At 37.7% G+C, this 22,658-nt stretch overlaps 1 protein-coding gene across 14 annotated transcripts in view; it reads left to right on the top strand.

Moving 5' to 3' along the window:
- Positions 1–22,658, top strand: part of ANKRD28 (ankyrin repeat domain 28) — a 177,888-nt gene that overhangs the window by 104,826 nt on the left and 50,404 nt on the right. For 8 of the 14 annotated variants that reach the window (XM_053929636.2, XM_053929633.2, XM_053929634.2 and 5 more), the window contains 2 exons: positions 16,422–16,622; positions 18,183–18,270. In XM_053929636.2, coding sequence (XP_053785611.1) covers positions 16,422–16,622; positions 18,183–18,270 — 289 coding nt within the window. Of the gene's footprint in view, positions 1–7,780; positions 7,852–16,421; positions 16,623–18,182; positions 18,271–22,658 lie in introns of all 14 variants that reach the window. The other 6 variants (XM_053929631.2, XM_053929630.2, XM_053929632.2 and 3 more) reach the window with 1 other exon arrangement.

The following is a 22,658-nucleotide window of genomic DNA, read 5'->3' as shown; positions in this document are numbered from 1 at the left end:
CTACACAGCTCATTTAAAAGATTGTTAGATTCTAGGACATAGCAGAGAAAAAGGGATGGATGGACATATACACAAATATGATCTTTTAGAAGTCTCAGTAGTCTTTCTAGGATCTGAAGAAGCTTCACTTTACGTGATGTCCTTCCTCATTTTAATACAGATGTCACTGTATTTGGTAGGAATTCTTTATAGTTTGGTTTGTGGTTGTAGCTGTGTTTTTGTATTGAAGATGGTATTTCTTCACATCCTCTTTTCTATTTTGGTTTTTCTTTTCTTTTTTTTTTTTTAAGAGACATACTCTCTTTAACCTAAAGTTCAGGACTAAATTTATTGGAAATCAAATGCTTATATATGATGCAACTCTGAGATTTGTATCTCAGAGTTAAGTAGTATCATTTTTGAAAAATTACATGTAATCAAACCGGTGAATCCTTCCATAGAATTGATAATAACACTGGAGTCTAGTAGAATTAATTTCACAGTTATTATTGAATGGAGTGAAATAAGAGGAAACAATGATTGCTTACTATATCTCAAATACTATGCTAAATTTAGCCTTTTCATTTCTCTCATTTTGTCCTCTTAACTGTAAGGAAACTAAAGCATTTAGAGATTTTATGGCTGAAAGTTGTACTGCTGATTAAAGCTAGGACCAGCATTCAGACCCAGGCAATCTGACTACAGAGTCCATATTCTTTTCTTTTTTAAAAAAGATTTTATTTATTCATTTTTAGAGAGAGGGGAAGAGAGGGAGAGAATTATCAGTGTGTGGTTGCCTCTTGCATGCCCCTTACTGGGGACCTGGCCCGAAACCCAGGCATGTGCCCTGACTGGGAATCAAACTGGTGACCCTTTGGTTCGCAGTCCGCGCTCAATCAACTGAGCTACACCAGCCAGGGCCAGAGTCCATATTCTTAACTGTTTCATAATCTGAGCACCTCCTCCTCCCCTCTGCACTTTACACCACCCTCCATACACACTAACCATCCCCCCCACCCCCAGCATTTAGTCAGATTTCTGTAGGGAGTGACTTTTATTGAAGAACTCTGTTTTAAGGACTTAGTTTTTTGGCTATCTAAATACAGATACTTTTATGGAAGCTGTTTACTTACTGCTTGTACAGGCGTACTTCAGAGATGATGTAGGTTGGGTCCCAGACCACAATAAAGCAAGTATTACAGTAAATCAAGTCATAACCTTTTTGCTGGTGGAAGATCTCTCCTGCGATTTATAAAAAAAGGCACCACCTGTGAAGCACAATAAATCAAAGCACGATAAAATGAGGTATGCCTGTATTTAAAACCAGAGGTTTAGCAGTGCCTCAGACTGTTTCCATCACATACTATTAGGTGTTTAAATAACTGTGTCGTATAAGGCATTCATCACAAAGTCATTTGGTTGGCCTTTTACAGGAAATGTAGTCTTCGATAAGGAAATATGGATATTATATTTTAGGTGTTAGGAATTAGACCTTAAGTATGTGACCCTTGAAAGCCTACAAGGCTGGTGCATTAGTTCTCTAGGACTGCCACAACAGAGTACCACAAGTTGAGTGCCTTAAACAACCGAAATTTATTTTCTCACAGTTTTGGAGCCTAGGAGTTGAAGATCAAGGTGTTAACAGGGTTGCTTTCTTCTTAAGGTTGTGAGGGAAGCATCTGTTCTGGGCTTTTCTCCTTGGCTTATAGGTGACCTCCGTCTCCTTGTGTCTTCCATCTGCACAAGTCTGTTCAAATATCTTCTGCTTATAAGGATACCAATCATATTGCATTAGAACTCATCTAATGACATTTTAACTTGGTAACCTCTGTATAGACCCTATTTCCAAATAAGGTTACATTCTGAGGTGCTGGGGTTAGGACTTCAACATAGGAATTGGAACGTGGTGGGTACAATTCAACCCACAATATCTGGTGTCCGTAACTCCCTCTTAAATGACAATGTGCAGCAGCTGTTGTTTTTTCCCCCCAACATTACAGGTTGAAAAACGGAGATGTAATTATCTTTTGTTCATTCTACTTCCAACCTGAAAACAGAATCTGAAGCTTTTGCCACTGCTTTTGGTAGGCAGCCAAAGGAAAGCATTATTTCCAGTTTGGAAAGAGTAGTGAAAGTACTTGGCTCCTGGCCCTGTTTACTGTCTATGGACTGTCTCCTCTGTGGCTTAGGAGCAAAGAGAACTATTCTCTACAAATAGAAGCTTTAGAAAATTATTAGTGGGACTATTTGTAATTGTTACAAACACGTATAAAAAACAGAAATAGCTAGTAGTATCACTCTCAAGTACTTAGCCTAGATCAGAGGATGAAAGGTTTTTTATGTAAAGGACCTTACAGATGCATTAGTAACTGCTCAATGTTAATGTGAAAGCTATGAATTTAACACTTAAATGAGTAGGTGTGGCTCCTAGCAATAAAACCTTATTTACACAATAGGTAGCTAGCAGCCTATGGGCTCTAATTTGAGGACCTTGGTGTAGATTATAAAGATACTACTTCATCTATTAATGTTAAAGTGGGGCAGGTATTTTTAATAACTATGAAATAATTTATTTGAGTATTTCGACATAGGATAGAATGTTATCACTGGAAATGGATCTTAAGAGATCTGACAGGGATGTCCAACCTTTTGGCATCTCTGGGCCACACATTAAATACACAAACACTAATGAAAACAAACAAAAAAAAATCTCACAATTTTTTACGATTTTGTGTTGGGACTCCTTCATAGCCATCCTGGACTGCATGCAGCCCACAGACCACAGGTTGGACACCCTTAATTTTACTGAAAACTGGGGTTCCCAAAATTAAAGAATTGGCAGGTGTTGGTGACTGATTAGATTAGGGGAAAGGAGGTGGATCAGGGCTTGCAGAATGAGACCTGGAGTCCAATGGGTTACTCTGATTTGAGTAACTGACTCAGAACTCACTTTGCAGAAACAGGAGCCGCCTGTGTTGTTTCAACCTGAGACCCACCCTCCCTCACCCCCTCTCCCTGCCCCATACACCACACATACACACACACACACAGGAGGCAGAGGTTATGATTAACAAATGAAGCTCTAGGCTATAGGTAACAGCCCCAGGTCCCGCAGCCTATTGGTTACAGAGCCATTATTAGATCATAGTTCCTACTCGTGGGCTCCTTCCACTAACCCCTGACTGTTTCCTCACATGTCCGGACCTCTCTTCAACTGCATTGCTGTCTAGAGCCCAGAATAGACTAATGTAAGTAAATCAGATTTTTAAAAATTCTTTTAGGATTATATCCAGATAAGCTAGATGTTGATCTCTAATTCTGGAAATCTTAGCCTTAAAAAACATTTTTCTCTAAAAATCTATCATTTCAGAATTTATTTTTACATGTATGAATTGTTAAAAGATTGGGTAAGAGGAAGCCATTTGTCTGGATTTTTCTATATACAGTAACTCATGACTCCCCGAGCCCCAGGCCTACAGACCAATATCAGTCTGTTGCCTGGTTTTGTTTTGTTTTGTTTTGTTTTTTCTTTAAAGACACATTTACTCAGGATCATCACCAGACCATTTAACAGTCAACAGCATGTGTGCAAACAAAATACAGCTATGATATTGGTCCGTGGCCTGTTAGGAACTGGGCCTCACAGCAGGAGGTGAGTGTCAGGCAAGCCAGCAAAGCTTCATCTGTACATACAGCCACTCCCCATCATTGGCATGCTGCACATCGCTGGCATTACTGCCTGACCTCTGCCTCCTGTTAGATCAGCAGCCACATTAGATTCTCAGAGGAGCAGGAACCCTGCTGTGAACTGCACGTGCGAGGGATCTGGGTTGCGCACTCATTACTTGAATCCAATGCCTGATCTGGGATGGAGCTCAGGCTGTGTTGGGGAGAGGCTGCAAATACAGATTATCATTAGCGGAGTGGTTTGACTGCATAGAAACCATAATAAATCAATTGCTTGCGACTCATATCAAAACCCTATCAGTGAGTGGCATGTGACAGTTAAGCTGCATCTGGCGGCAGGCTATAAGGCCATCCCCTCTCCCCCAGCCCCTGTGGTCTGTGGACAAATTGTCCCATGAGCTGGTCCCTGGTGCCAAAAATGTTGGGGACCATTGCTCTAACTGGTATCATGGACACAGCTTATTTGAGTAACCCTGCAGTAGATTTTTGCTTGTTTGTTTTCTTCTGCTTTTAACATATCAGAAATCTAATCATATCTACTCTGGAAAAATGAATCAAAATTCAGATATTTGAGGTGGCATAACTTTTGGCTGCAAGTCTTAAGGGAATGCCCAGTTGATATACATGGATTTGTTGGAGAAGGAGAGCCTAGTATAGAAATTATTTGATTTTATACAACTGTGTATAACCATTTTGGATTAATGTGATGAACTCTTAGCATTTAAGAGATATTCTGTAAATGTTGATTTGCAATAGTCATCGCTGATGTCATCTTTAAATTGCTGTCTGAATTGTCTCCAGTTTCTCAGCAGTGCTTTCTCCTTTCACAGGGCCTCCCACTAATGTAACTTCAGCAGTTGAGATGGGACTACTGTTTTATATTTTTTCTGTTTCAACAACTAGGAATAGTAAAGAAATTCATCTTGGTGACTTAAGGTCATCCTTATAAACCACAAATGTGCTCTGCCATGTATATAGATCATGTGATGATACCACCAGAGCTGTTAACATTTGGTTTCAATTCTCTCTATGAAGACTATTTTGTGTTTTAAGTAGATATGATTTCTCCCCCCCCCCCATCCCCATCTTTAGTGTTAGCCTTTGTAGCTAGTTTTTGGTTGTTGGATCTGACAATCTTACTCTGGAAATGTCTTTTCCATTACTGGATAACTCTGCAGTTTATTTTTGTGTTGTAGTTGGTTTATTTGTATGTTGCTAACTTTGGAGCTCTCTTGTTCCCTTTCAGAGAGTTCATGAAATGAGCTCTGAGAGCCTGGACAGCTGAAACATGCTGCCATGTTTGTTGCCCTCCACCATTTTTAATTTTATAGCTAGCTGCTGCTCTTGTAATATACATTGTTATGCTCTAGTGTTCCATTAACATGTAAAGCATACACTAATTACCAGCATTGGCGGGGGAGATAATTTGTTTTATTCGTACCCTTAGAGATAGCCCAACCATTTCTCGTATACTTGACCTTTAATGTCCAAGGAATTAAAACGTTTGATTAGTGCTATTAGAAGGAACACATGATTTAAGAAAAGATGTGTCTCTTCTGAGAAAGATTGTGAGCGTATCCCATTATGCTAATCTTCCTGCAGATAAGTATCTTTAGAATCTAAAAAGAGCAAGCCAATTTTTTAATCTAATTGTCTATTAGTAGCAAGTTGTATCATTAGTGTACTCTTTGTTGTAGTCACTTTTGTTTTTTGATAAGTTAAAAATTAAGAGAAAGGAAAAACTAATTATTTATTATTTTAACTTAAAATGGCAGAAACCAATGGGGATTTTTGCTTTGGACTGCCAGATGTGCTGTGAAAATAAGATTTTCTAACTTCAATTATATATCTCATAACTCATAACCAAAAAAAAGACTACCCTACCTTTACCCTCTTCCTAGTTATTTTCCAGTTTTTTTCTTTGCACTTGAAGTCAAATTCTTGGAATTTTTATGACCACTCCTTTTATTCCCTCTGAAATAAATTTCATTTTTTGAATACGTAGTATTTCAATTTTGTTTAAAAATGATATATGTATATATTAATATAAATTACACGGTATTAAGTGAAGTTGCCTTTTTCCCCCAGTCCCATCACATCACCCAATTCTCATTGCATCCCACCACCAACGCAGTCACATAGGCAACTGCTGTTTTTAATGTCCTGGTGTTCCTGCAGGGTTTCTGTATACATGTAAAGCAAATACGAATATAGATGTGATCTCTGCCTTTTTCTACGTAAAAGTAATGAATATTATTCTACAGTTCTCACTTCCTGCTCTTTTTACTTTTCTTTCACACATCTTTATTAGCACACAGATCCTCATTTTTTGTGACAACCACATTCTATTTTGTTGTTCATACCTTGAGTCAAATTTAATGACCATTCCAATTTGTTGAAGCTCCACTACCAGGCCTCATTCTTCTCTACCTTTGTCTATCGAGGGTACTTGTCTCTTCTCAGTGCCTGTGTCACTACCCTTTAGGCTTTAACACCAAGACTTGCCCTGTTACCGTGTACATACATGCAAAATTGTAGAAAGAGGTATATCAGTAGAGAACCATCACCTTCCCAAGCAGATAAATGGAGGACGAAGGAGACTACCTTCTATATCACGTCTTCACTGTGTGTAGAGCTCCAACCTTCTAAACCATACACATTTTTAGTATTTGTACTGTCTACATTCTACCTCTTACCCAAAACAAATGCTGACCTTATTGTAGTCGGGCAGTCTTATGTTTTAACTATCTTGTTCTCTACAGAGACCGATAGATAGTTATTTAAATGTTTATTACATAAATACATATACCGCTCTCTCTGGCCGCTTCTTTATATTGGGGACTCTCTTTCTCCTAACGCCTAATTGAGCAGTTTTGAAAGCTTTCATATTGGTGGTTGATTCTTTCAGTGTTCCCACTTTCACTGCCCACAGAAGGTTCAGCTACACAGAATTTCAGCTGCTGCATTTGTGGATTATTTCCTACACCTGCATCATTTCATCTTCTCATTCAAGACTTTCAAATCTTCCTGTAGTATATCTGTGCTATATGTACTAGGTACCTTTATTAGATGTTAATCTTTGTAACAAAATGTTAGGAGATTTGTTTCATAGACAAAGAAACTTTAGAAGGATCAAACACCTAGTTACAGACACATAGCTAGTAATTACTAGATCTGTAACTTGGAATCACTGAGCTTGATTATTTCCTGGAATATCACACTGAAAATAGAATGCAAACATTAGGAGGTCTGATTTTTAATCTTGGTTCTGCTATGGTTGACTCTGGCATTGAGGTATTCACTATATCTGAGATTCATCATCCAGAAAAGAAGGAAGTTGGACTGGATTTATAAAGCTAGTTATGATTTTGGATGTAAACCTAGGATTGCTGACAGTGCAGTGGATTTCCGCACCCCCTCAAATTATATAATGCACTTTTGTCTTACTCAAAGTACTTCCATTCTGTTAAGGATAATTTTTGTCTCTTGATTAATTATTTTTAAACACCTATCCATAGTTGATTTTTTTAAATTACTACTTCTTTAAACCTTTAGGTACAACCTGGGAAGACATATGGGTTGGTTCATTGCATTCTAAATTTTTTCCTAAGTCTATAGCCATTGTATTTATTTTATACAATAGCTTTATAGTACTAATGCATTTTTAATTGTCACTGGAAAACCATTTTGATATTATAATGCTTTATAACATGATATATTCATTAGTAAAGAAATATAGTGAAAACTTCCTAATAGTCTACATTTTATCTCTGAGTATTCATATTCATTTATTTAAGTATTTGAGTTTTTAATACACATCCTAAGTAGAGTCTGATTTTCTACTTTGGATATGCTCTGTATAAAGGTGGCTTTTCTAGCCTACATTATCTTTTTAATAAAAACGAGCTAATACCTTATTGGATAAGTATATCAATTAAAAAGGATAGTTTTCTTTTGTAATTTAAAGGTAATTAATTAGCATAAAGCATAAAAATGAAGTACTACTTTTTCAATTGTTACTTACCCAATTTGGACTATATAGAACTATTTCAGGAGATTTACTTAAAATATTTTATGCAAAATATTTCAATTTATTTTTTTCTTCTTGTTGCAGGAGCTAGAGTTAATGCCAAAGACAGCAAATGGTTGACACCTTTACACAGAGCAGTTGCATCTTGTAGTGAGGTATGAAATTTCTCTTAGTACATATGTTGTATATAAAAACATTGAGTAGGCTTGCGTATGAGCCCACATACAAATTTTGTGTTTTTGAAAGAAGGAACAGCAACTGAAAATGGAGAGTCTGAATTAGTGGAAAGTAGAAAACGTACTTCCTATAAGAGAGAAATTATTTTTCTATCTCTTAAAACCCTCCTCAGAGCTTTTCTCTCCTGGTTCACAGTAGTGTAATAGACGTGTTGCAAATGTTCTGATGACTGTGACCCAGTAGTCTTAGCAGTGCATAACGATGATGGAAATGTTGCTTAGGGAAACACTGGGATTAGTTTCAAAACATTACTTGAGCTACCATTTTACCAATTCAAAATATGTAACCTGAAAGTGTTTTGGTGTCTTATGAGGAAGAATAGTTCCTGCTTATTTGCAACCTTATATATTGTTTGCTCTTCCAAATAACTGACATTTTTGGAGAACATTCTTTTTATAGTTTCCATATTCTCTAGTCCTCATGACATCCTTATAGGATAAATATTTTAAGGAAACTGTTAAGTAATGATTTACCAGAAACCACTTGACTCTTTGAGTAGCAGAAATGGGACAAAACTTGGACCCTCTTTTTTCCTGTCATTTATTCCTTTCTAGAATGTATTGGGTGCTTTCAAAAATTCATTGTGCCCAAAGCACCCCTTTTACCTATCTTATGGTAGTTGATGCTTATTGAAATTAAAGAAAAATAATTTAAAATATAAAAGTGTGTGATTATATAAATTAATGTTAATCCAGTGTTTCTTTAGTTACTAAAATTGTGAGAGATAAGGAAATGTTGCTGTTGCTCCTGCTCCCCTTCATGGGACAAGGAAAGGAAACTACTGCCTCAGGAGGGTGTTTCTTCAAGAGAAACTGGGGAACTCCTGCCTCTTCATTCTCCTTTGTATTCCTCATTTTAAACGACATCATGAACCCAGAATAAGAGGCTGGGCAGGTGAAGAGAAGTCGGGGGAAAGTGCCAGGGAATGATTACAAGCCCTGCAGTGTGACAGAGACAGTCTGTTAGCTGTAGCCTTCTAGTTGGGAGAAGGAGAGAGGGAACAGTGCGTATACTTGAGAACACACTGTAACTCAGACCTGGGCCCTTGGTGTGCTGCAGCTGATGAGCTATGGAACTTGGGTTTGGAGAAACTGGCTTCAGTTATATCTTGTCACTTTCTAGCTGTGTGATCTTGAGCAAATCTGAAAACTGTCTTGAAAACTAAGATATATTAACTAAAACACTTTAAATTCTGAAATTTCATGGTAATGTTAAGGTTGTGGTTAGCTCTCTTATAAGGAAATTATTTTAAATTCAGTTAAAGCCCTGGTCAGGTAGCTCACTGGTTGGAGCATTGTCCTATACACCAAAAGGTTGTGGGTTCAATTCTGGTCTGGGCATATACCTAGGTTGCAGGTTTAATCCCAGGTTGGGGTGTGTACAGGAGTCAACTGATCACTGCCCCCGCCCATCTTCCCTCTTCCCCCACCCCCTTCCTTCCTCCCTCTCTAAAATCAACAAACATATTCTCGGGTGAGGATTAAAAAAAATTAAAGGCAGTTAAGGAAAAAGTAAACACTACCATCATTGCAGTCCATTAACAAGATAGTCATACCTATCTGCTTCTTGATATAACTCTTGGGAATATGACTGTTAAAATTAGTGGAGTATTGCCCCGGCCTGGTGAACTGGCTGGAGCATCGTCCCATGCACCAAAAGGTTGTGGATTCGATTCCTGATCAGGGCACGTACCTAGGTTATAGATTCAGTTGCCAGTCAGGGTGCATACGGGAGGTAACTGGTCGGTTTCTCTCTCTCTCAAATCAATTAAAAAAATCCTCAGGTGAGGATAAAATAAAATTAGTGGAGTTTTGCCAAATTAAATCATCAGAAAGAACACTTTGTTTCCAGTGATTGTAAAGCAGACCAAAAAATCCTTAAAAGATTTTCTTTAATTATTTTAATTAATGTTAGAGGAAGATTGTAGGTTCCACCCAAAGACTTGACTGACTACTGATTTTCAAAAATTATGTATTGTGTTTGCCAAAAGTCCATTTAGTTTTTTCCATGAAATAAGACATTTTTCATTTTGAACAACTTTATTTTTTTAATATATTTTATTGATTATACTGTTACAGTTGTCCTTTTTTTTCCCCTTTTATTCCCCCTCTACCCTGTACCCTACCCCCCACCAACATCCCCCGCCCACCTTAGTTCATGTTCATGGGTCATACATATAAGATCTTTGGCTTCTCTATTTCCCATACTATTAACTTCCCCCTGTCTATTTTGTACCTACCATTTATGCTTCTCATTCCCTGCACCTTCCCCCCATTCCCTCCCCTTACCTTCCCCACTGAAAACCCTCCATGAGATCTCCATTTCTGTGATTCTGTTCCTATTCTAGTTGTTTGCTTAGTTTGTTTTTGTTTTTTAGATTTAGTTGATAGTTATGAGTTCGTTGTCTTTTTTTTTAAGATTTTATTTATTATTAGAGAGGGGAAGGGAGAGAGAAAGAAACATCAGTGTGTGGTTGCCTCTCAGGCACCCCCCCACTGAGGGCCTGGCCTGCGACCCAAGCACGCGCCCTGACTGGGAATCGAACCAGCGACCCCCCAGTTCACAAGCCAGTGCTCAATCCACTGAGCCACACCAGCCAGGGCGAGTTCATTGTCATTTTACTATTCATAGTTTTGATCATCTTTTTCTTAGATAAGTGCCTTTAACATTTCCTGTAATAAGGGCTAGGTAATGATGAACTCCTTTAACTTGACCTTATCTGGGAAATACTTTATCTGCCCTTCCATTCTAAATGATAGCTTTGCTGGATAGAGTAACCTTGGATGTAGGTCCTTGCCTTTCATGACTTCAAATACTTCTTTCCAGCCCCTTCTTGCCTGTAAAGTTTCTTTTAAGAAATCAGCTGACAGTCTTTAGGGAACTCCTTTGTAGGTAACTGTCTCCTTTTCTCTTGCTGAAGATTCTCTCCTTATCTTTAATCTTGGGTAACTTGATTATGATGTGCCTTGGGGTGTGCTTCCTTGGGTCCAACTTTTTGGGGATTTTTTGAGCTTCCTGAACTTGCATGTCTATTTCCTTCACCAGATTAGGGAAGTTTTCCTTCATTATCTTTTCACATAAGTTTCCAATTTCTTGCTCTTCCACTTCTCCTTCTGGCACCCCTATGCTTCGGATGTTGGAATGTTTAAAGTTGTCCCAGAGGTTCCTAAGACACTCCTCTTTTTTTTGAATTCTTGTTTCTTCATTGTGTTCTGATTGAATGTTTATTTTTTTCCTTCTCTAAATTGTTGATTTGAGACTTGGTTTCCTTCCCATCACTGTTGGTTCCCTGTACATTTGCCTTTATTTCACTTTTCATAGCCTTCACTTATTCCTCTATTTTGCGACCATACTTAACCATTTCTGTGGGCATCCTGATTACCAGTGTTTTGAACTCTGCATTTGATAGGTTGACTATCTCTTTATAACTTAGTTCTATTTTTGGAGCTTTGATCTGTTCTTTCATTTGGGCCATTTTTTTTTTTGTCTCTGCGCACCTGTTAAGTAATAAAGGGAGGAGCCTTAAGTATTAACCAGGGAGAGGCAGCTCATGTGCTGCGTTATGGCGCTGTATATGGGGGGTGGGTCCAAGAGGAAACAATGCCACTTGCTCAGCTCTTGGCTGGCTTTCAGTCACTTCCCCCCCTACCCACAAGCAAATTGGTTCCTTCTGGTGCTGATTTCCAGGTGGGTGGGTTTGTGTATGTCACAGGTGGCAAACACAAGGCCCATGGGCTAAATCCAGCCCTCCACCTTGTTTTATCCAGCCTGGCACCTTGTTTCTACCCGGGGGCAGCTGAGCTCCTTGCCCCTAGTTAAGGAGTAGTTACATTTATACAGTCCTAAAATTACATTTGGCCCTTTAAAGGTAGCCTCAAGGCTGATTCAGCCCCCAGTGAAAATGAGTTTGACACCCCTGGTGTACATTCTAGGACCCTGTGGTTCTCTCCAATGAACTCTCCTGTGAGGCTGGGAGTTTCTCCTGCCATCACAACCCCCACAGGTTTTTATAGTCAGAGGTTTTGAGGCTTTATTAAGTGGCGCTGGAACCCCGGGTTGTGTGGTCTGTTCACTCTCCCCAATTATTCCTCCCGGTTTATCCACATGCAAATATGGGACCACCTGCTCCTCCAGCCACTGCCTTGCTGCAAGTCGTCTCCACCTCTCCTACTGGTCTGGATGAATGTTTCTTCTTTAACCTCTTGGTTGTCGGACTTCCATACAGTTGATTTTCTGGCAGTTCTGGTTATTTTTTTATTTTGAGTTTATTCTTGTCCTTTTGGTGGAGCAAGGAGGCGAGGTGTATCTGCCTACACCTCCATCTTGGCCAAAAGTCCCCTCCACCAACAACTTTATTGATATGGATGTTTTGAGTATGTCGGCTATCTCCCGTGTGGTGTAATGTTGATTATTCTCAGTTAATGTCTCGATTTGATTGCTCAAATACAACTGGTCTATCTGACCATTGGAGCATCATTCAGCTTTTGGGAAAGAGCTATAAAATGTGACCATTTCATAAAAATAAAACTTGTGTAAACCCTGAGGGTCATTTTTCTTTTAAAAAGAACATCTCAAAATTAGCAAAACTGCTAGGAAACCTAGTCAAGATTATCAATTTCACCAATGTTCTCTTAGTTATTCATATTTTATCCTGAGAGCAAAAGAGAGCTCATACTTCTTTCATTCAATAGAAAACATCACCACAGAGGAATATGTAAAAGGAAAAATTTTAGGTAGCTTTTAGTTTATGTTTTTGAGGTACTATGAGAGAAGTAAGCCCTACAAAAGACGATTGGAGTAACTATTTCCTTAATCCTCTTAAGGAAATGTATAGCTAACACCATTGTGGATGCGTAGTAGAGGAGTTAGTTTAATGCATACAGTGAATGCCTAGGGCTGAATGCCCTCACTGGACCTGGGTTGAGAAAGACTGCTTCAGGTTAAATATCCCAAGCTCCTCAGCTCTCCTTTAGTGACATAGTTTCCACACACCTGCTCTTATTGGCTGGCAGCCTCAGCTTGTCTACACAACTGATTGTGACTGTCATTCTTAAGTATAGCATACAATTCATCTCTCTTTTAGTGTGAAGTATTCTGAATAAATTGATTCTGAGTATAAGGGCTTTTGCGTGTGTGGTTTGTTTGTTCGTTGTTTTTTTTTAATAAGCTACATCACATTACTGGTTCCTCTGGAGGATAGACTTTTTTTTTTAACCTAACTTCAGGAATTACATACTGATTCTATCAAGATAACTGAGTTTATTATCATGCGAGATACTAGCAGTCCATCCAAGCATTGTGTTTATTTGCAAATTTGTTTGCTTTTCTTTTTCCTGTACCTGGCCTGGTGACCCAGTATATCAGATCAGTGGTAAAATTGCTTAAAAGGTAGAGCGCAAGACAACTGCTGCTGTAGGGACTATTTTAGATTGACCCCCAAACCATGAATGCTCTTTAGATACAATTATTTAACCTGTTGTCATCACCCCACATTTAATAACCTTATTTAAATCGATGTCATAGGATACTTACTTAGCTAGGTTTTTCTTTTCATTTTTGTTTTTTAAAGTCAAAGCACACTTTGACAACATTAGTGAAACCATGTATATGCCTTTGATTACCCCTCCATTACTTTCTAAATGCTTATAATGTACTGATAATATGATCCAGAATTTTACTGGGATTTGACATCAGGCACATTGGTTTATAATATTCAGAAATTCACCTGGTTTGTTTTATATCTCCAGTCTAAAGAGATTTCTTTAGTTTTTTTTCTGAATTTTCAAAAATCACTACTATTGTGACCTGATATGTATAATTCCAAGTAGTAAATGGTGACTATATTAGTCAGCCTGGGCTGCCCTAACAAAATACCGAAGCCTGGGTGGCTTAGACAACAGAAATGCATTTTCTCAGTCTGGAAGACTAGAAGTCCCAGGTCACGATCCATCAGGGTCAGTTTCTGGTGGGGGCTCTGTTCCTGGCTTGCAGACTGCCGCCTTTTCGTGGTGTCTTCTCATGGTAGAGAAAGATGGAGGCAGGAAAATCAATCTCTCCCTCCCTCCCTCCTTTACTCCCTCCTCCCTCCCTCCCTCTCAGCTATCAGTTCTGTCGGGTCCCTCCCTTATGATCTCTCCAAGTACAGTCACATTGGAGGTTAGGGTTTCAACATATAAATTGTGAGGTGACACAGTTCACACAGTTCAGTCCTAAGCATTGGACCCAGGGTTCACACTTTGATCTTTCTTGATTCTAGAGGCTTAGCCACTGTGTTTACAGCCTTCCTTAGGTGCCATCTTACCTACCCTCACCTACCATAACTGGATTGATTCTTGCTTTTCAGTGAAAAAAAAATAGTTATGATTTTTTTGGTATCGCTAGTGGGACATAAATATTCTCCAGGCTTTTCAGAAGCTTTAATGTATGCATTATGAATTCCAGAGTGGGAATGAATAAGGCAAGCCTGGCATCTGCAGTATGCTATATTTGCCCAATTTATCCTATTATAAATTCTTTATTTTGTTTTTTAAATTATTTTATCACACATCTTTAACATACCTACGGATATTTCTCAGTATAGTGTTAGTTTTATCTCCCAAGTAATTGTACAATATACTCGTAAGGATGAGGATGGAGAATCCTGATACTGTTTGTACCTAGTTCTCCATCATTCTGAGAATACATAGGGAATATATCTTCCTCTGTGTGTCCTTTTCCACATTCCTTTTTAAAATTGAAGTATAATTTACAGTGAAATGCCCAGATTTTAAGTGTGTTTTCTTGAATTTTGGCAAACATATACACACCCACGTGATCTTTTCCCCATTTAAGATAAAGGTTTCTGTCCCTCCAACAAGTTTCCTCATGTCCCTCCCTGTTCAGTTAGTTCTCCTGTTCCCAGCGGCAATCCATATTCTGCTTTCTCTCACCATAGAGTAGTTCTGCCTGTTCTAGAAGTTTATAGAAATGGAATCATACAGTGTGTGCTCTTGTGTCTTGACTTAAATTCAACATCACATTTTTGAGATTCATTCATATTATTGTGTGTATTAATGGTTCATTCCTTTTATTGCTGAGCAGTATTTCATTATATGAATGTGCAGCAGCTTGTTTATTCATTTTGTTGGACATTTGTGTTTCTGGTTTTTGGCTGTTACGAATAAATCTATAAATGTTCTTACATGGGTCTTTTGAAATTTCTCTTGAATAAATATGTAACTGGAGCAGAATTTTGAGATCATAGGGTAGGTCTCAATATATATCTTTGAGCTGGCTGATTTCCTTTCACACTGATTACTGGACATCTATCCAATCTTTTGCCATACCTGTTAAATACTTGTGCTGTTTCCCGTATTTGAAATAGTTTTGATTGCCTTTGATTTCAGAGGCTTAAAAAGCTATATGTGAATCACAAATAATAGTATTTTGCTTATCCTTCCTTGCTACTTTGCATATTTATACACTTTTGAACACTTAATACACTTAATGTACCTTTTTTTTTTTTTTTTGCTGTATAGCAGACTTAAGACAAGTATTGGGCAGGTGATATATCCCCTCTTTACAGCTAAGAAAATGGAGAGTTAGTTTAACAAGACTTGGGATGATTTTATTCTGATTCTGGTCCATTTCATATCTATAGCTTGTCATTCATATTCCAAAGATAGGATTATTACTCTAAGGAGAAAATTGTTTTTTTTTAGTTCTGATTATGTTGTTTAATGTTGGTGGCATACTGGATTTCTTACGATCTTACCATGAGATGTGTTGTAAAATTTTCCTTGTGCTTCTAGGAGGCAAATCCCTTTGAACAGTGAACTCTTAAATTGCTGTGTCAACACCAACTGTACTGTCAGGCAGCATCACAGCAAAGACTCTGTCTCTGTCTCTGTCACTCTCTCTCTGTCTCTGTCACTCTCTTTCTGTCTCTGTCTCTCTCTGTCTATGTCTCTCTCTGTCTCTGTCACTCTGTCTCTGTCACTCTCTCTCTCTGTCTCTCTGTCTCTGTCACTCTCTGTCTCTGTCTCTCTCTAAGAAACTAGATCCTGATGATCTTTTACTTGGTAAAATATTAGCATGTATAGTACTTTAGGACATAGTTTTAAAGTGTTAAATATTTAATGGCAAAGCAATAAATCTCCTTAAAACTGTTGAAAGTACAAATTAATTTTATCTCACCATCTAGAAAAACAAGATATGATTGTTTTTGAAGAATATTTGTTAATATTTCTTCTTGCACATTTTGTTACAGATTGTTTTGCGTTTAATTGGAGGATAGAAAAGGGAAATTTTTTATATTAATGCAGTTTGTATGGCTCTAAGTACTGCTTTTAGTTAAAAATATTTTGGGTTTTTTGGGTAAATTTCTAATTTTTTATAACAGATTCTACCAGGACTGTTTTTATTTAATCAGTAAATTTTATTTCCTTATATAAATAAAACTTCTAAAACTGTTCATTCATTTGTCTTTTATAACTCTTCATGTGTTTAGGAAGCAGTTCAGGTACTTCTGAAGCATTCTGCAGATGTTAATGCTCGAGACAAAAATTGGCAAACCCCTTTACACGTAGCTGCTGCTAATAAAGCCGTAAAGTGTGCTGAAGCTTTGGTACCTCTTCTGAGTAATGTAAACGTGTCTGATCGAGCAGGGAGAACTGCATTACATCATGCAGCTTTCAGTGGACATGGGGAGGTAGGTGATACTCAATTAGACCAGCAATTTTCAACCTTTTTCATCTCATGACACAAATGACTAATTATATACTAAAATTCTGCGGCACTCCAAAAAATTATATTTTTTGCCGATCTGATCCCCCCAAAATAGGTATAATTGTGACTTATTCACACAGGACAGCTATTGTGTTGACTGTTGTCATTTTTTAATTTGATAGTCTGAGGGAAAAGAGATCAGTGCCTCTGACTAAATAGTCAGGTATTGCGTGTTTTAAAAATTCTTGTCGCACACCCATTGAAAATCACTGAGTTAGACAGGGATTCTCCCTGTGTCTTCCCACTCCCTCACACCAATTATTAAGGAACTTTCCTTTTTAAGCCGTTATTACTTCATGATAAAAACAAGCAAAAATATATATCTTGCTAATTTAGTCTAATTTTACTGTGCAAGCCCTTGAAACTTCTTTCATAATTTATATAACTTTCTCAAATTTAGAAATTAATTTATCAGATACAAACCATGTTCTACTTAGTCGACCTAGGAAGACAAAGAAGAACACTGTCAACTATAACACAATGTGAAAACTGTGTTTTGCCATTGTAAAAATAATTTAGAGAGACAGAGCAGTTATTGTCCTCCCAGAAACATAGTAGCAAAAAGGCAGGGGGAATTTAGAGTACATTTTTTTACAGTTTATTCTTTGGTGACAGACCATCAGAAGAAAACAATTTAAGAAAATAAGTATTTAATTATACAACAAGCATTATCTAATGTTAGGTGTTACAGCAAAGAGTAGGGTTTATGTGTACATAGAACACTTAGAAAAGAACGAAACACAGAATTAGAAGGACCTGTGAAGCCAGCTTGTTCATTCCAGTCCTTCATTTTTATTGTAAGTGTAGAAACTAAAAGAGGTAAAGTGACATCCCCAAGATTCTCTGGCTGAGAGCTAATGGCTGCAGTGTTATTTGCACTATCCCTCTCTGCCTGTGCGACAAAGAATTCTTGCTTCCACTGCAGTTAAGATCAGAAGGTGCGTCCCTTTTAGAAATCTGGAATGCCCTTTTCATTGAGGAAACAATAGAAAATGTGGTTAGGCATAATAGAAATACTGTTTTCGGCACATGATAAGGTAAGCAGACGGTGCAGTGATGTTCAGGACTAATTATATTATGGACAGCACACTTGTGCCTGAATTAAATTTAAGGCATTTCTGGAATGAGAATGTGCTTTGCATTTTAATAATACTTTGGGCTATAAAAAATGAATAAAACCTGTTTTTAAGTATTTCATCTTAAACTTTCCAGATTTGTACTTGGTTATTTGTAAAATCCCAGGACACAAAGTGGCATCTTTAAAAGATACTGATGTCTGACTTCAGTTAACAACCACAGTGAGCCCTTTTTCGTATTTTACCCTGGTATTTATTGAATTAAGTTAAAAGGTCTTCAGCATTTTATAGCTCCTTTATATAAATACAGAAATTCAGTACCAGAGATTGAAATGAGTATTCTTCACAAGTGATATTTATGAACAGTTGTACTTCTGAATTTTGATTGCTGTTTATTGTACTTCCAGATGGTCAAACTACTCCTGTCTAGAGGTGCCAATATTAATGCTTTTGACAAGAAAGATAGACGTGCCATCCATTGGGCAGCTTATATGGGTATGTACTTTTTAAATTTGTTGTTGTTTACCTTATGTATTCAGGAAAAGTTGTGCATTTGCGTTCTTGCACTTGGTGTCACATCTGTCTTTTAGCTCTTGCACTTGGTGCCATATCTGAGTTTATTGCCCAAGCGGAACCAGCCTAGTAGTGGGGTGGTTTGTCAGAGCAGGAGGGCATGGGTTCATTTCTCCTAAGAGCTGTTTGAAATTAATTCTGTTTACCTTTAATGGGATAAACATCCTAGATGCAAGCCTGGAATACATAATATAGATTAGTGTTTCGTAAAAGCCTATTCTCCTACCCATCCTTGTTTTTATGGGAATATTAAGGTAGCAGGTATGAAAATACATTAGGAAGCCTATTATTTTGGGCCAAATAATGGGTTAAATAGGCACCAACATAATTTCACAGAAAGAGACTGAGGCTTACAGTATAGGCTTTTCTGCTGTAACATGATACATGTGTTTTGGGGAAAATCTCAGGATCTTTAAAATTGTACTCTAAAACTAACTGAGCTCATGGGAAAATATTCATGGGGCAGACCACCCAAAACCTATGCAACTTTTGGTTCTTGAGGTAACTTGGACAGCCAGGGAGGAAGCAGATCACTTTACCTCAGGGTATTTTAAAATGCACAAAAAGAGTAGAGTAGAGATACTGTCTTGTAGGTGAAAGGAGATCTCTAATCATGGAGGTAGAAGTACAGTCTGCCACAAAACCTTACAAGTCCTGCAAGACCAGGGTTGTACCTCTGGAAGCCATGGGTACAGGCTTTCATTTTTCAGGTTTCTTAAAATAGAGCTGAGAGCATTCCTCTGTTGGCAGCCATGGAGTTCAGGGCTTTTTCTCTTCCCCCCCAGATAGTGTCTCTCATTCTGCTTCTGCTTTTCTGACTCCTCTAGCTTTGGAAAAATCATGTATGGACTGACATACCTTCTATATAACACTGCTATTCCCTGATGTCCCACTCAGAGATAACCTGATTACAAAGACAGCAAGCTGGCTACCTTTCTTATAGGCGTAGCTTATCCTCATTACTCCCTGCTCTAGGCTTGGTCTTTTTCAATATCTCATTTAAAAGTAACAGATTAAAGGAAGAGTCTGTGAAAAAACATTAATTTTAAAAACTGTAAAATTTTAAAATGGGATAATATAAGAAAACAAATTACCTTAAACCAATTACCATTAAGCTCAAGGTCTAGAAAAATCCTCTGCCTGTATTAGAAATAACCAAAAGCAGTAGATCCATCTTAAATTACAAACCTGACCATTAGTATGGGTGTAAAGGAAGATAAAAAATGAAGGCGAATATTGTTGTCAGCTGGTCCCTATTTTGAAAACCAAAAGCTGAAAATCATGATCTCTTGGTATTTTTCTCATACCAAAGATTTGTACCTCTAGTTATGTAATGGGCGATTTTGTTCTGTTAATTGAAGGTGTACATCGAGAAGGAGGTCTCCTATGGCATCCTAACATTACCTCCTCATTGCCTGTAGATTCCCTCTAAAATGGAACTCCCAAAATAGTTTGGGGTGTGTATCTCATGTGCCTTCAGAAGGCTTTGTTTTCCTTGATCCACTAAGTGTCACTTTTCAGGCCACTTGTGGATTGAAAAATACTCTGTGTTTCTTGGACCTCACTGTCCATTTAATTTTTGAGCATAAACATTAAGAAATAATTCTTCTTTAATTCTTCATAATTCTCCTTTCCTTGTCTTTTCCTTCCTTTGAGCATGGAAAGAGAGGGGTATTGACGCCTAGCTTCTAAAACTATTCAGCTGTTCTAGGCATTCAGGATTGAAGAGAACTAAACATATATGAAAGTAGGAAGCTCTCGACTGGCCTAGTAGACAAGCCTTAAATCCAGGTCATTGTCACCTCTAGGTTATATTCAGAGAATCTGTCGATATCATTATAAGAGACATTAGGATTACATGCAGTGATCTTATAATTTATTTCTCACAGGCTTCCTTATTTGCCCTGGCCTTCCTACCCCCAGTCAACACTTCCTTACTTTTCTGTTAGGCTCTACTCTTATCTTTATGCTGTTATTGAATTCTCTGTCAGTGTTCTCCAGTCCCACCTCTGTCCTCAGAATGAATTGATCATTTCCTACTCCATACCCCATTTTTGCTCCTACCATGAATCTTATTTACAAGCCCTTTTACACATTTCATCTTTTCTATTGCTTTCATCACTTTTAGTAATATCCAACCAGTTCTACCTCAGGTCACCAAGATGACTTTGACATAGAAGGTATTGAATAAGTATTAATTACCTTAATTAGCAATTCATTACATTATTTCTTCTTGAAGCAATGCATAATTTGAGTGGATTTGAAATGGCATTTTTTTCCTCCTTCCTTTCCTTTCCATAAAAACGTATAAATTGTAAACATAGCTAATTTTACTTTTCTTATACATTCATGAATGAGAGAAAAATGTAGGAAATTTTCAAAATTCCTGAAGTATAGTGATTACATTTATCAAATTCATATGGCAGAGATACAACTTTTTAAGCTTACTGTCTACTTATTTTTAGATAGGGGAAGGGAGGGAGAAGGATGGAGAGAAACATTGATGTGTGAGAGAAACATTCATTGGTTGCCTCTCGCATGGCCACAAATGGGGACCTGTCTCGAAACCCAGGCATGTGCCCTGACAGGGAGTTGAACAGGTGGCCTTTCAGTTTGCAGGCCAGCATGTTCAATCCACTAAGCTACACCAGCTAGGGCAGCAGAGATGTAATTTTTTTGAAAAGATGTTAAGAAAAAGCCCTGGCTGATGTGGCTTAGTGGATTGAGCACCAGTCTGCGAACCAAAGGGTTACTGGTTCAATGCCCAGTTAGGACACATACCTGGGTTGCAGGCCAGGTCCCCAGTAAGGGGCGTGCGAAAGGCAACCATACATTGATGTTACTCTCCCTCTCTCCTTCCCTTCCTCTCTCTCAAAAAATAAATATTTTTTGAAAAAAAAGAAAGGATTTTTTTTTTTGACAACAGAATTGTGTATATCATGCATGTCAAATGGATGCCATCTTCAAAAATACATCTAGCCCTGGCTGGTGTGGCTCAGTGGATTGAGTGCCAGCCAGTGAACCATAAGTTCGCTGGTTTGATTTCCAGTCAAGGCACTTGCCTGGGTTGCTGGCCAGCTCCCCAGTAGGCGGCATGCAAGAGGCAACCATACATTGATATTTCCCTCTCTTTCTCCTTCCCTTCCCCTCCCTCTGAAAATAAATAAATAAAATCTTTAAAAATAAATAAAAATACATCTAGATGAATTAAATGAATTCGTCTAGTTCCATTGGTAGCATTCTATAAAATGACAAGAAAGACACATACCTGAAGGCACAGGGGTCACCTAGCTAGGACACTATCATTGATTTCACTCTAGAACTTTCTTTTTTCCTTTTAAATAAGTCCACCTACAAACTGGCTATGGCAAGGCCTCTTGTTAATGGTTTCAGTGGTCCACTAAAGGAATTCAACCATATTTCTGAAATAGGCTTAGATAAACATTGGGTTGGCCCAAAAGTTCATTTAAATTTTTCTGTAAAATGGCTTGTAGTAGTGCTTAGTTGTCTTTAACTTCATTTGAAACAATTTTGTTAGATTGTATTGTGACAGCTGCCCTATCAATGGGCATTTTTAAAAACAACAATACTGATGAATTTTTGTGCAGTACTTTTAATATTGGAGGTGGAAGAAAATAAGCAACATTTTTGGCGTATTTTGCTTTATTATTGCAGGGAAGGTAAAAATGCAACTGAAATGCAAAAAAAAAAAAGATTTGTGCAGTGTATTGAGAAGGTTCTGTGACTGATCAAACATGTCAGAAGTGGTTTGAAAAGTTTCTTGGTACTATTGACATTTTGACCAAATAATTCTTTGCTGTGAGTCTGTCTTATGAATGGAAGATGTTTGGCAGCGCCCCTGGCCTCTACCCACTAGAAACCAGTAGCGGGAGATAGCCGACATACTCAAATCGTGAAATCAATGAAGTTATTCTGAAAATGAAAAATGTGTCATTTTATAGAAAAAACTAAATGGACTTTTTGGTCAACCTAATACTTGTCAATTTTAACATTGTAAATTTGCCTGTGCATAAACCCCTTTTAAAATAGGGCTTATTAATGGGAGTTAAGACAGTTCATACTTCTGGTAACCTACCAATTTGTATGCACCGTTAATATGATCTGTGTCATTTACTTAGAATGATGTGTTCATTTTGAACAGTTTTTCCAGTCTGTTGTATCCTGGGCCTTCTAGTCTTAAACATCAAAAGAACTTAGTTTATTTTTGGCATATTTGTGAATGATATGCATTTGCCCAGTTTTAAGAACTGTGCTATGTTTGAGCCTCCTGGATGTTGTAAATCCTGGTT

Source organism: Desmodus rotundus, chromosome 8 (assembly GCF_022682495.2).
Source record: "Desmodus rotundus isolate HL8 chromosome 8, HLdesRot8A.1, whole genome shotgun sequence".
Classification (NCBI taxonomy): Eukaryota; Metazoa; Chordata; class Mammalia; order Chiroptera; family Phyllostomidae; genus Desmodus; species Desmodus rotundus.
Note: the sequence above shows the minus strand (reverse complement) of the source record. Positions and strands in the feature narration are given on the sequence as shown.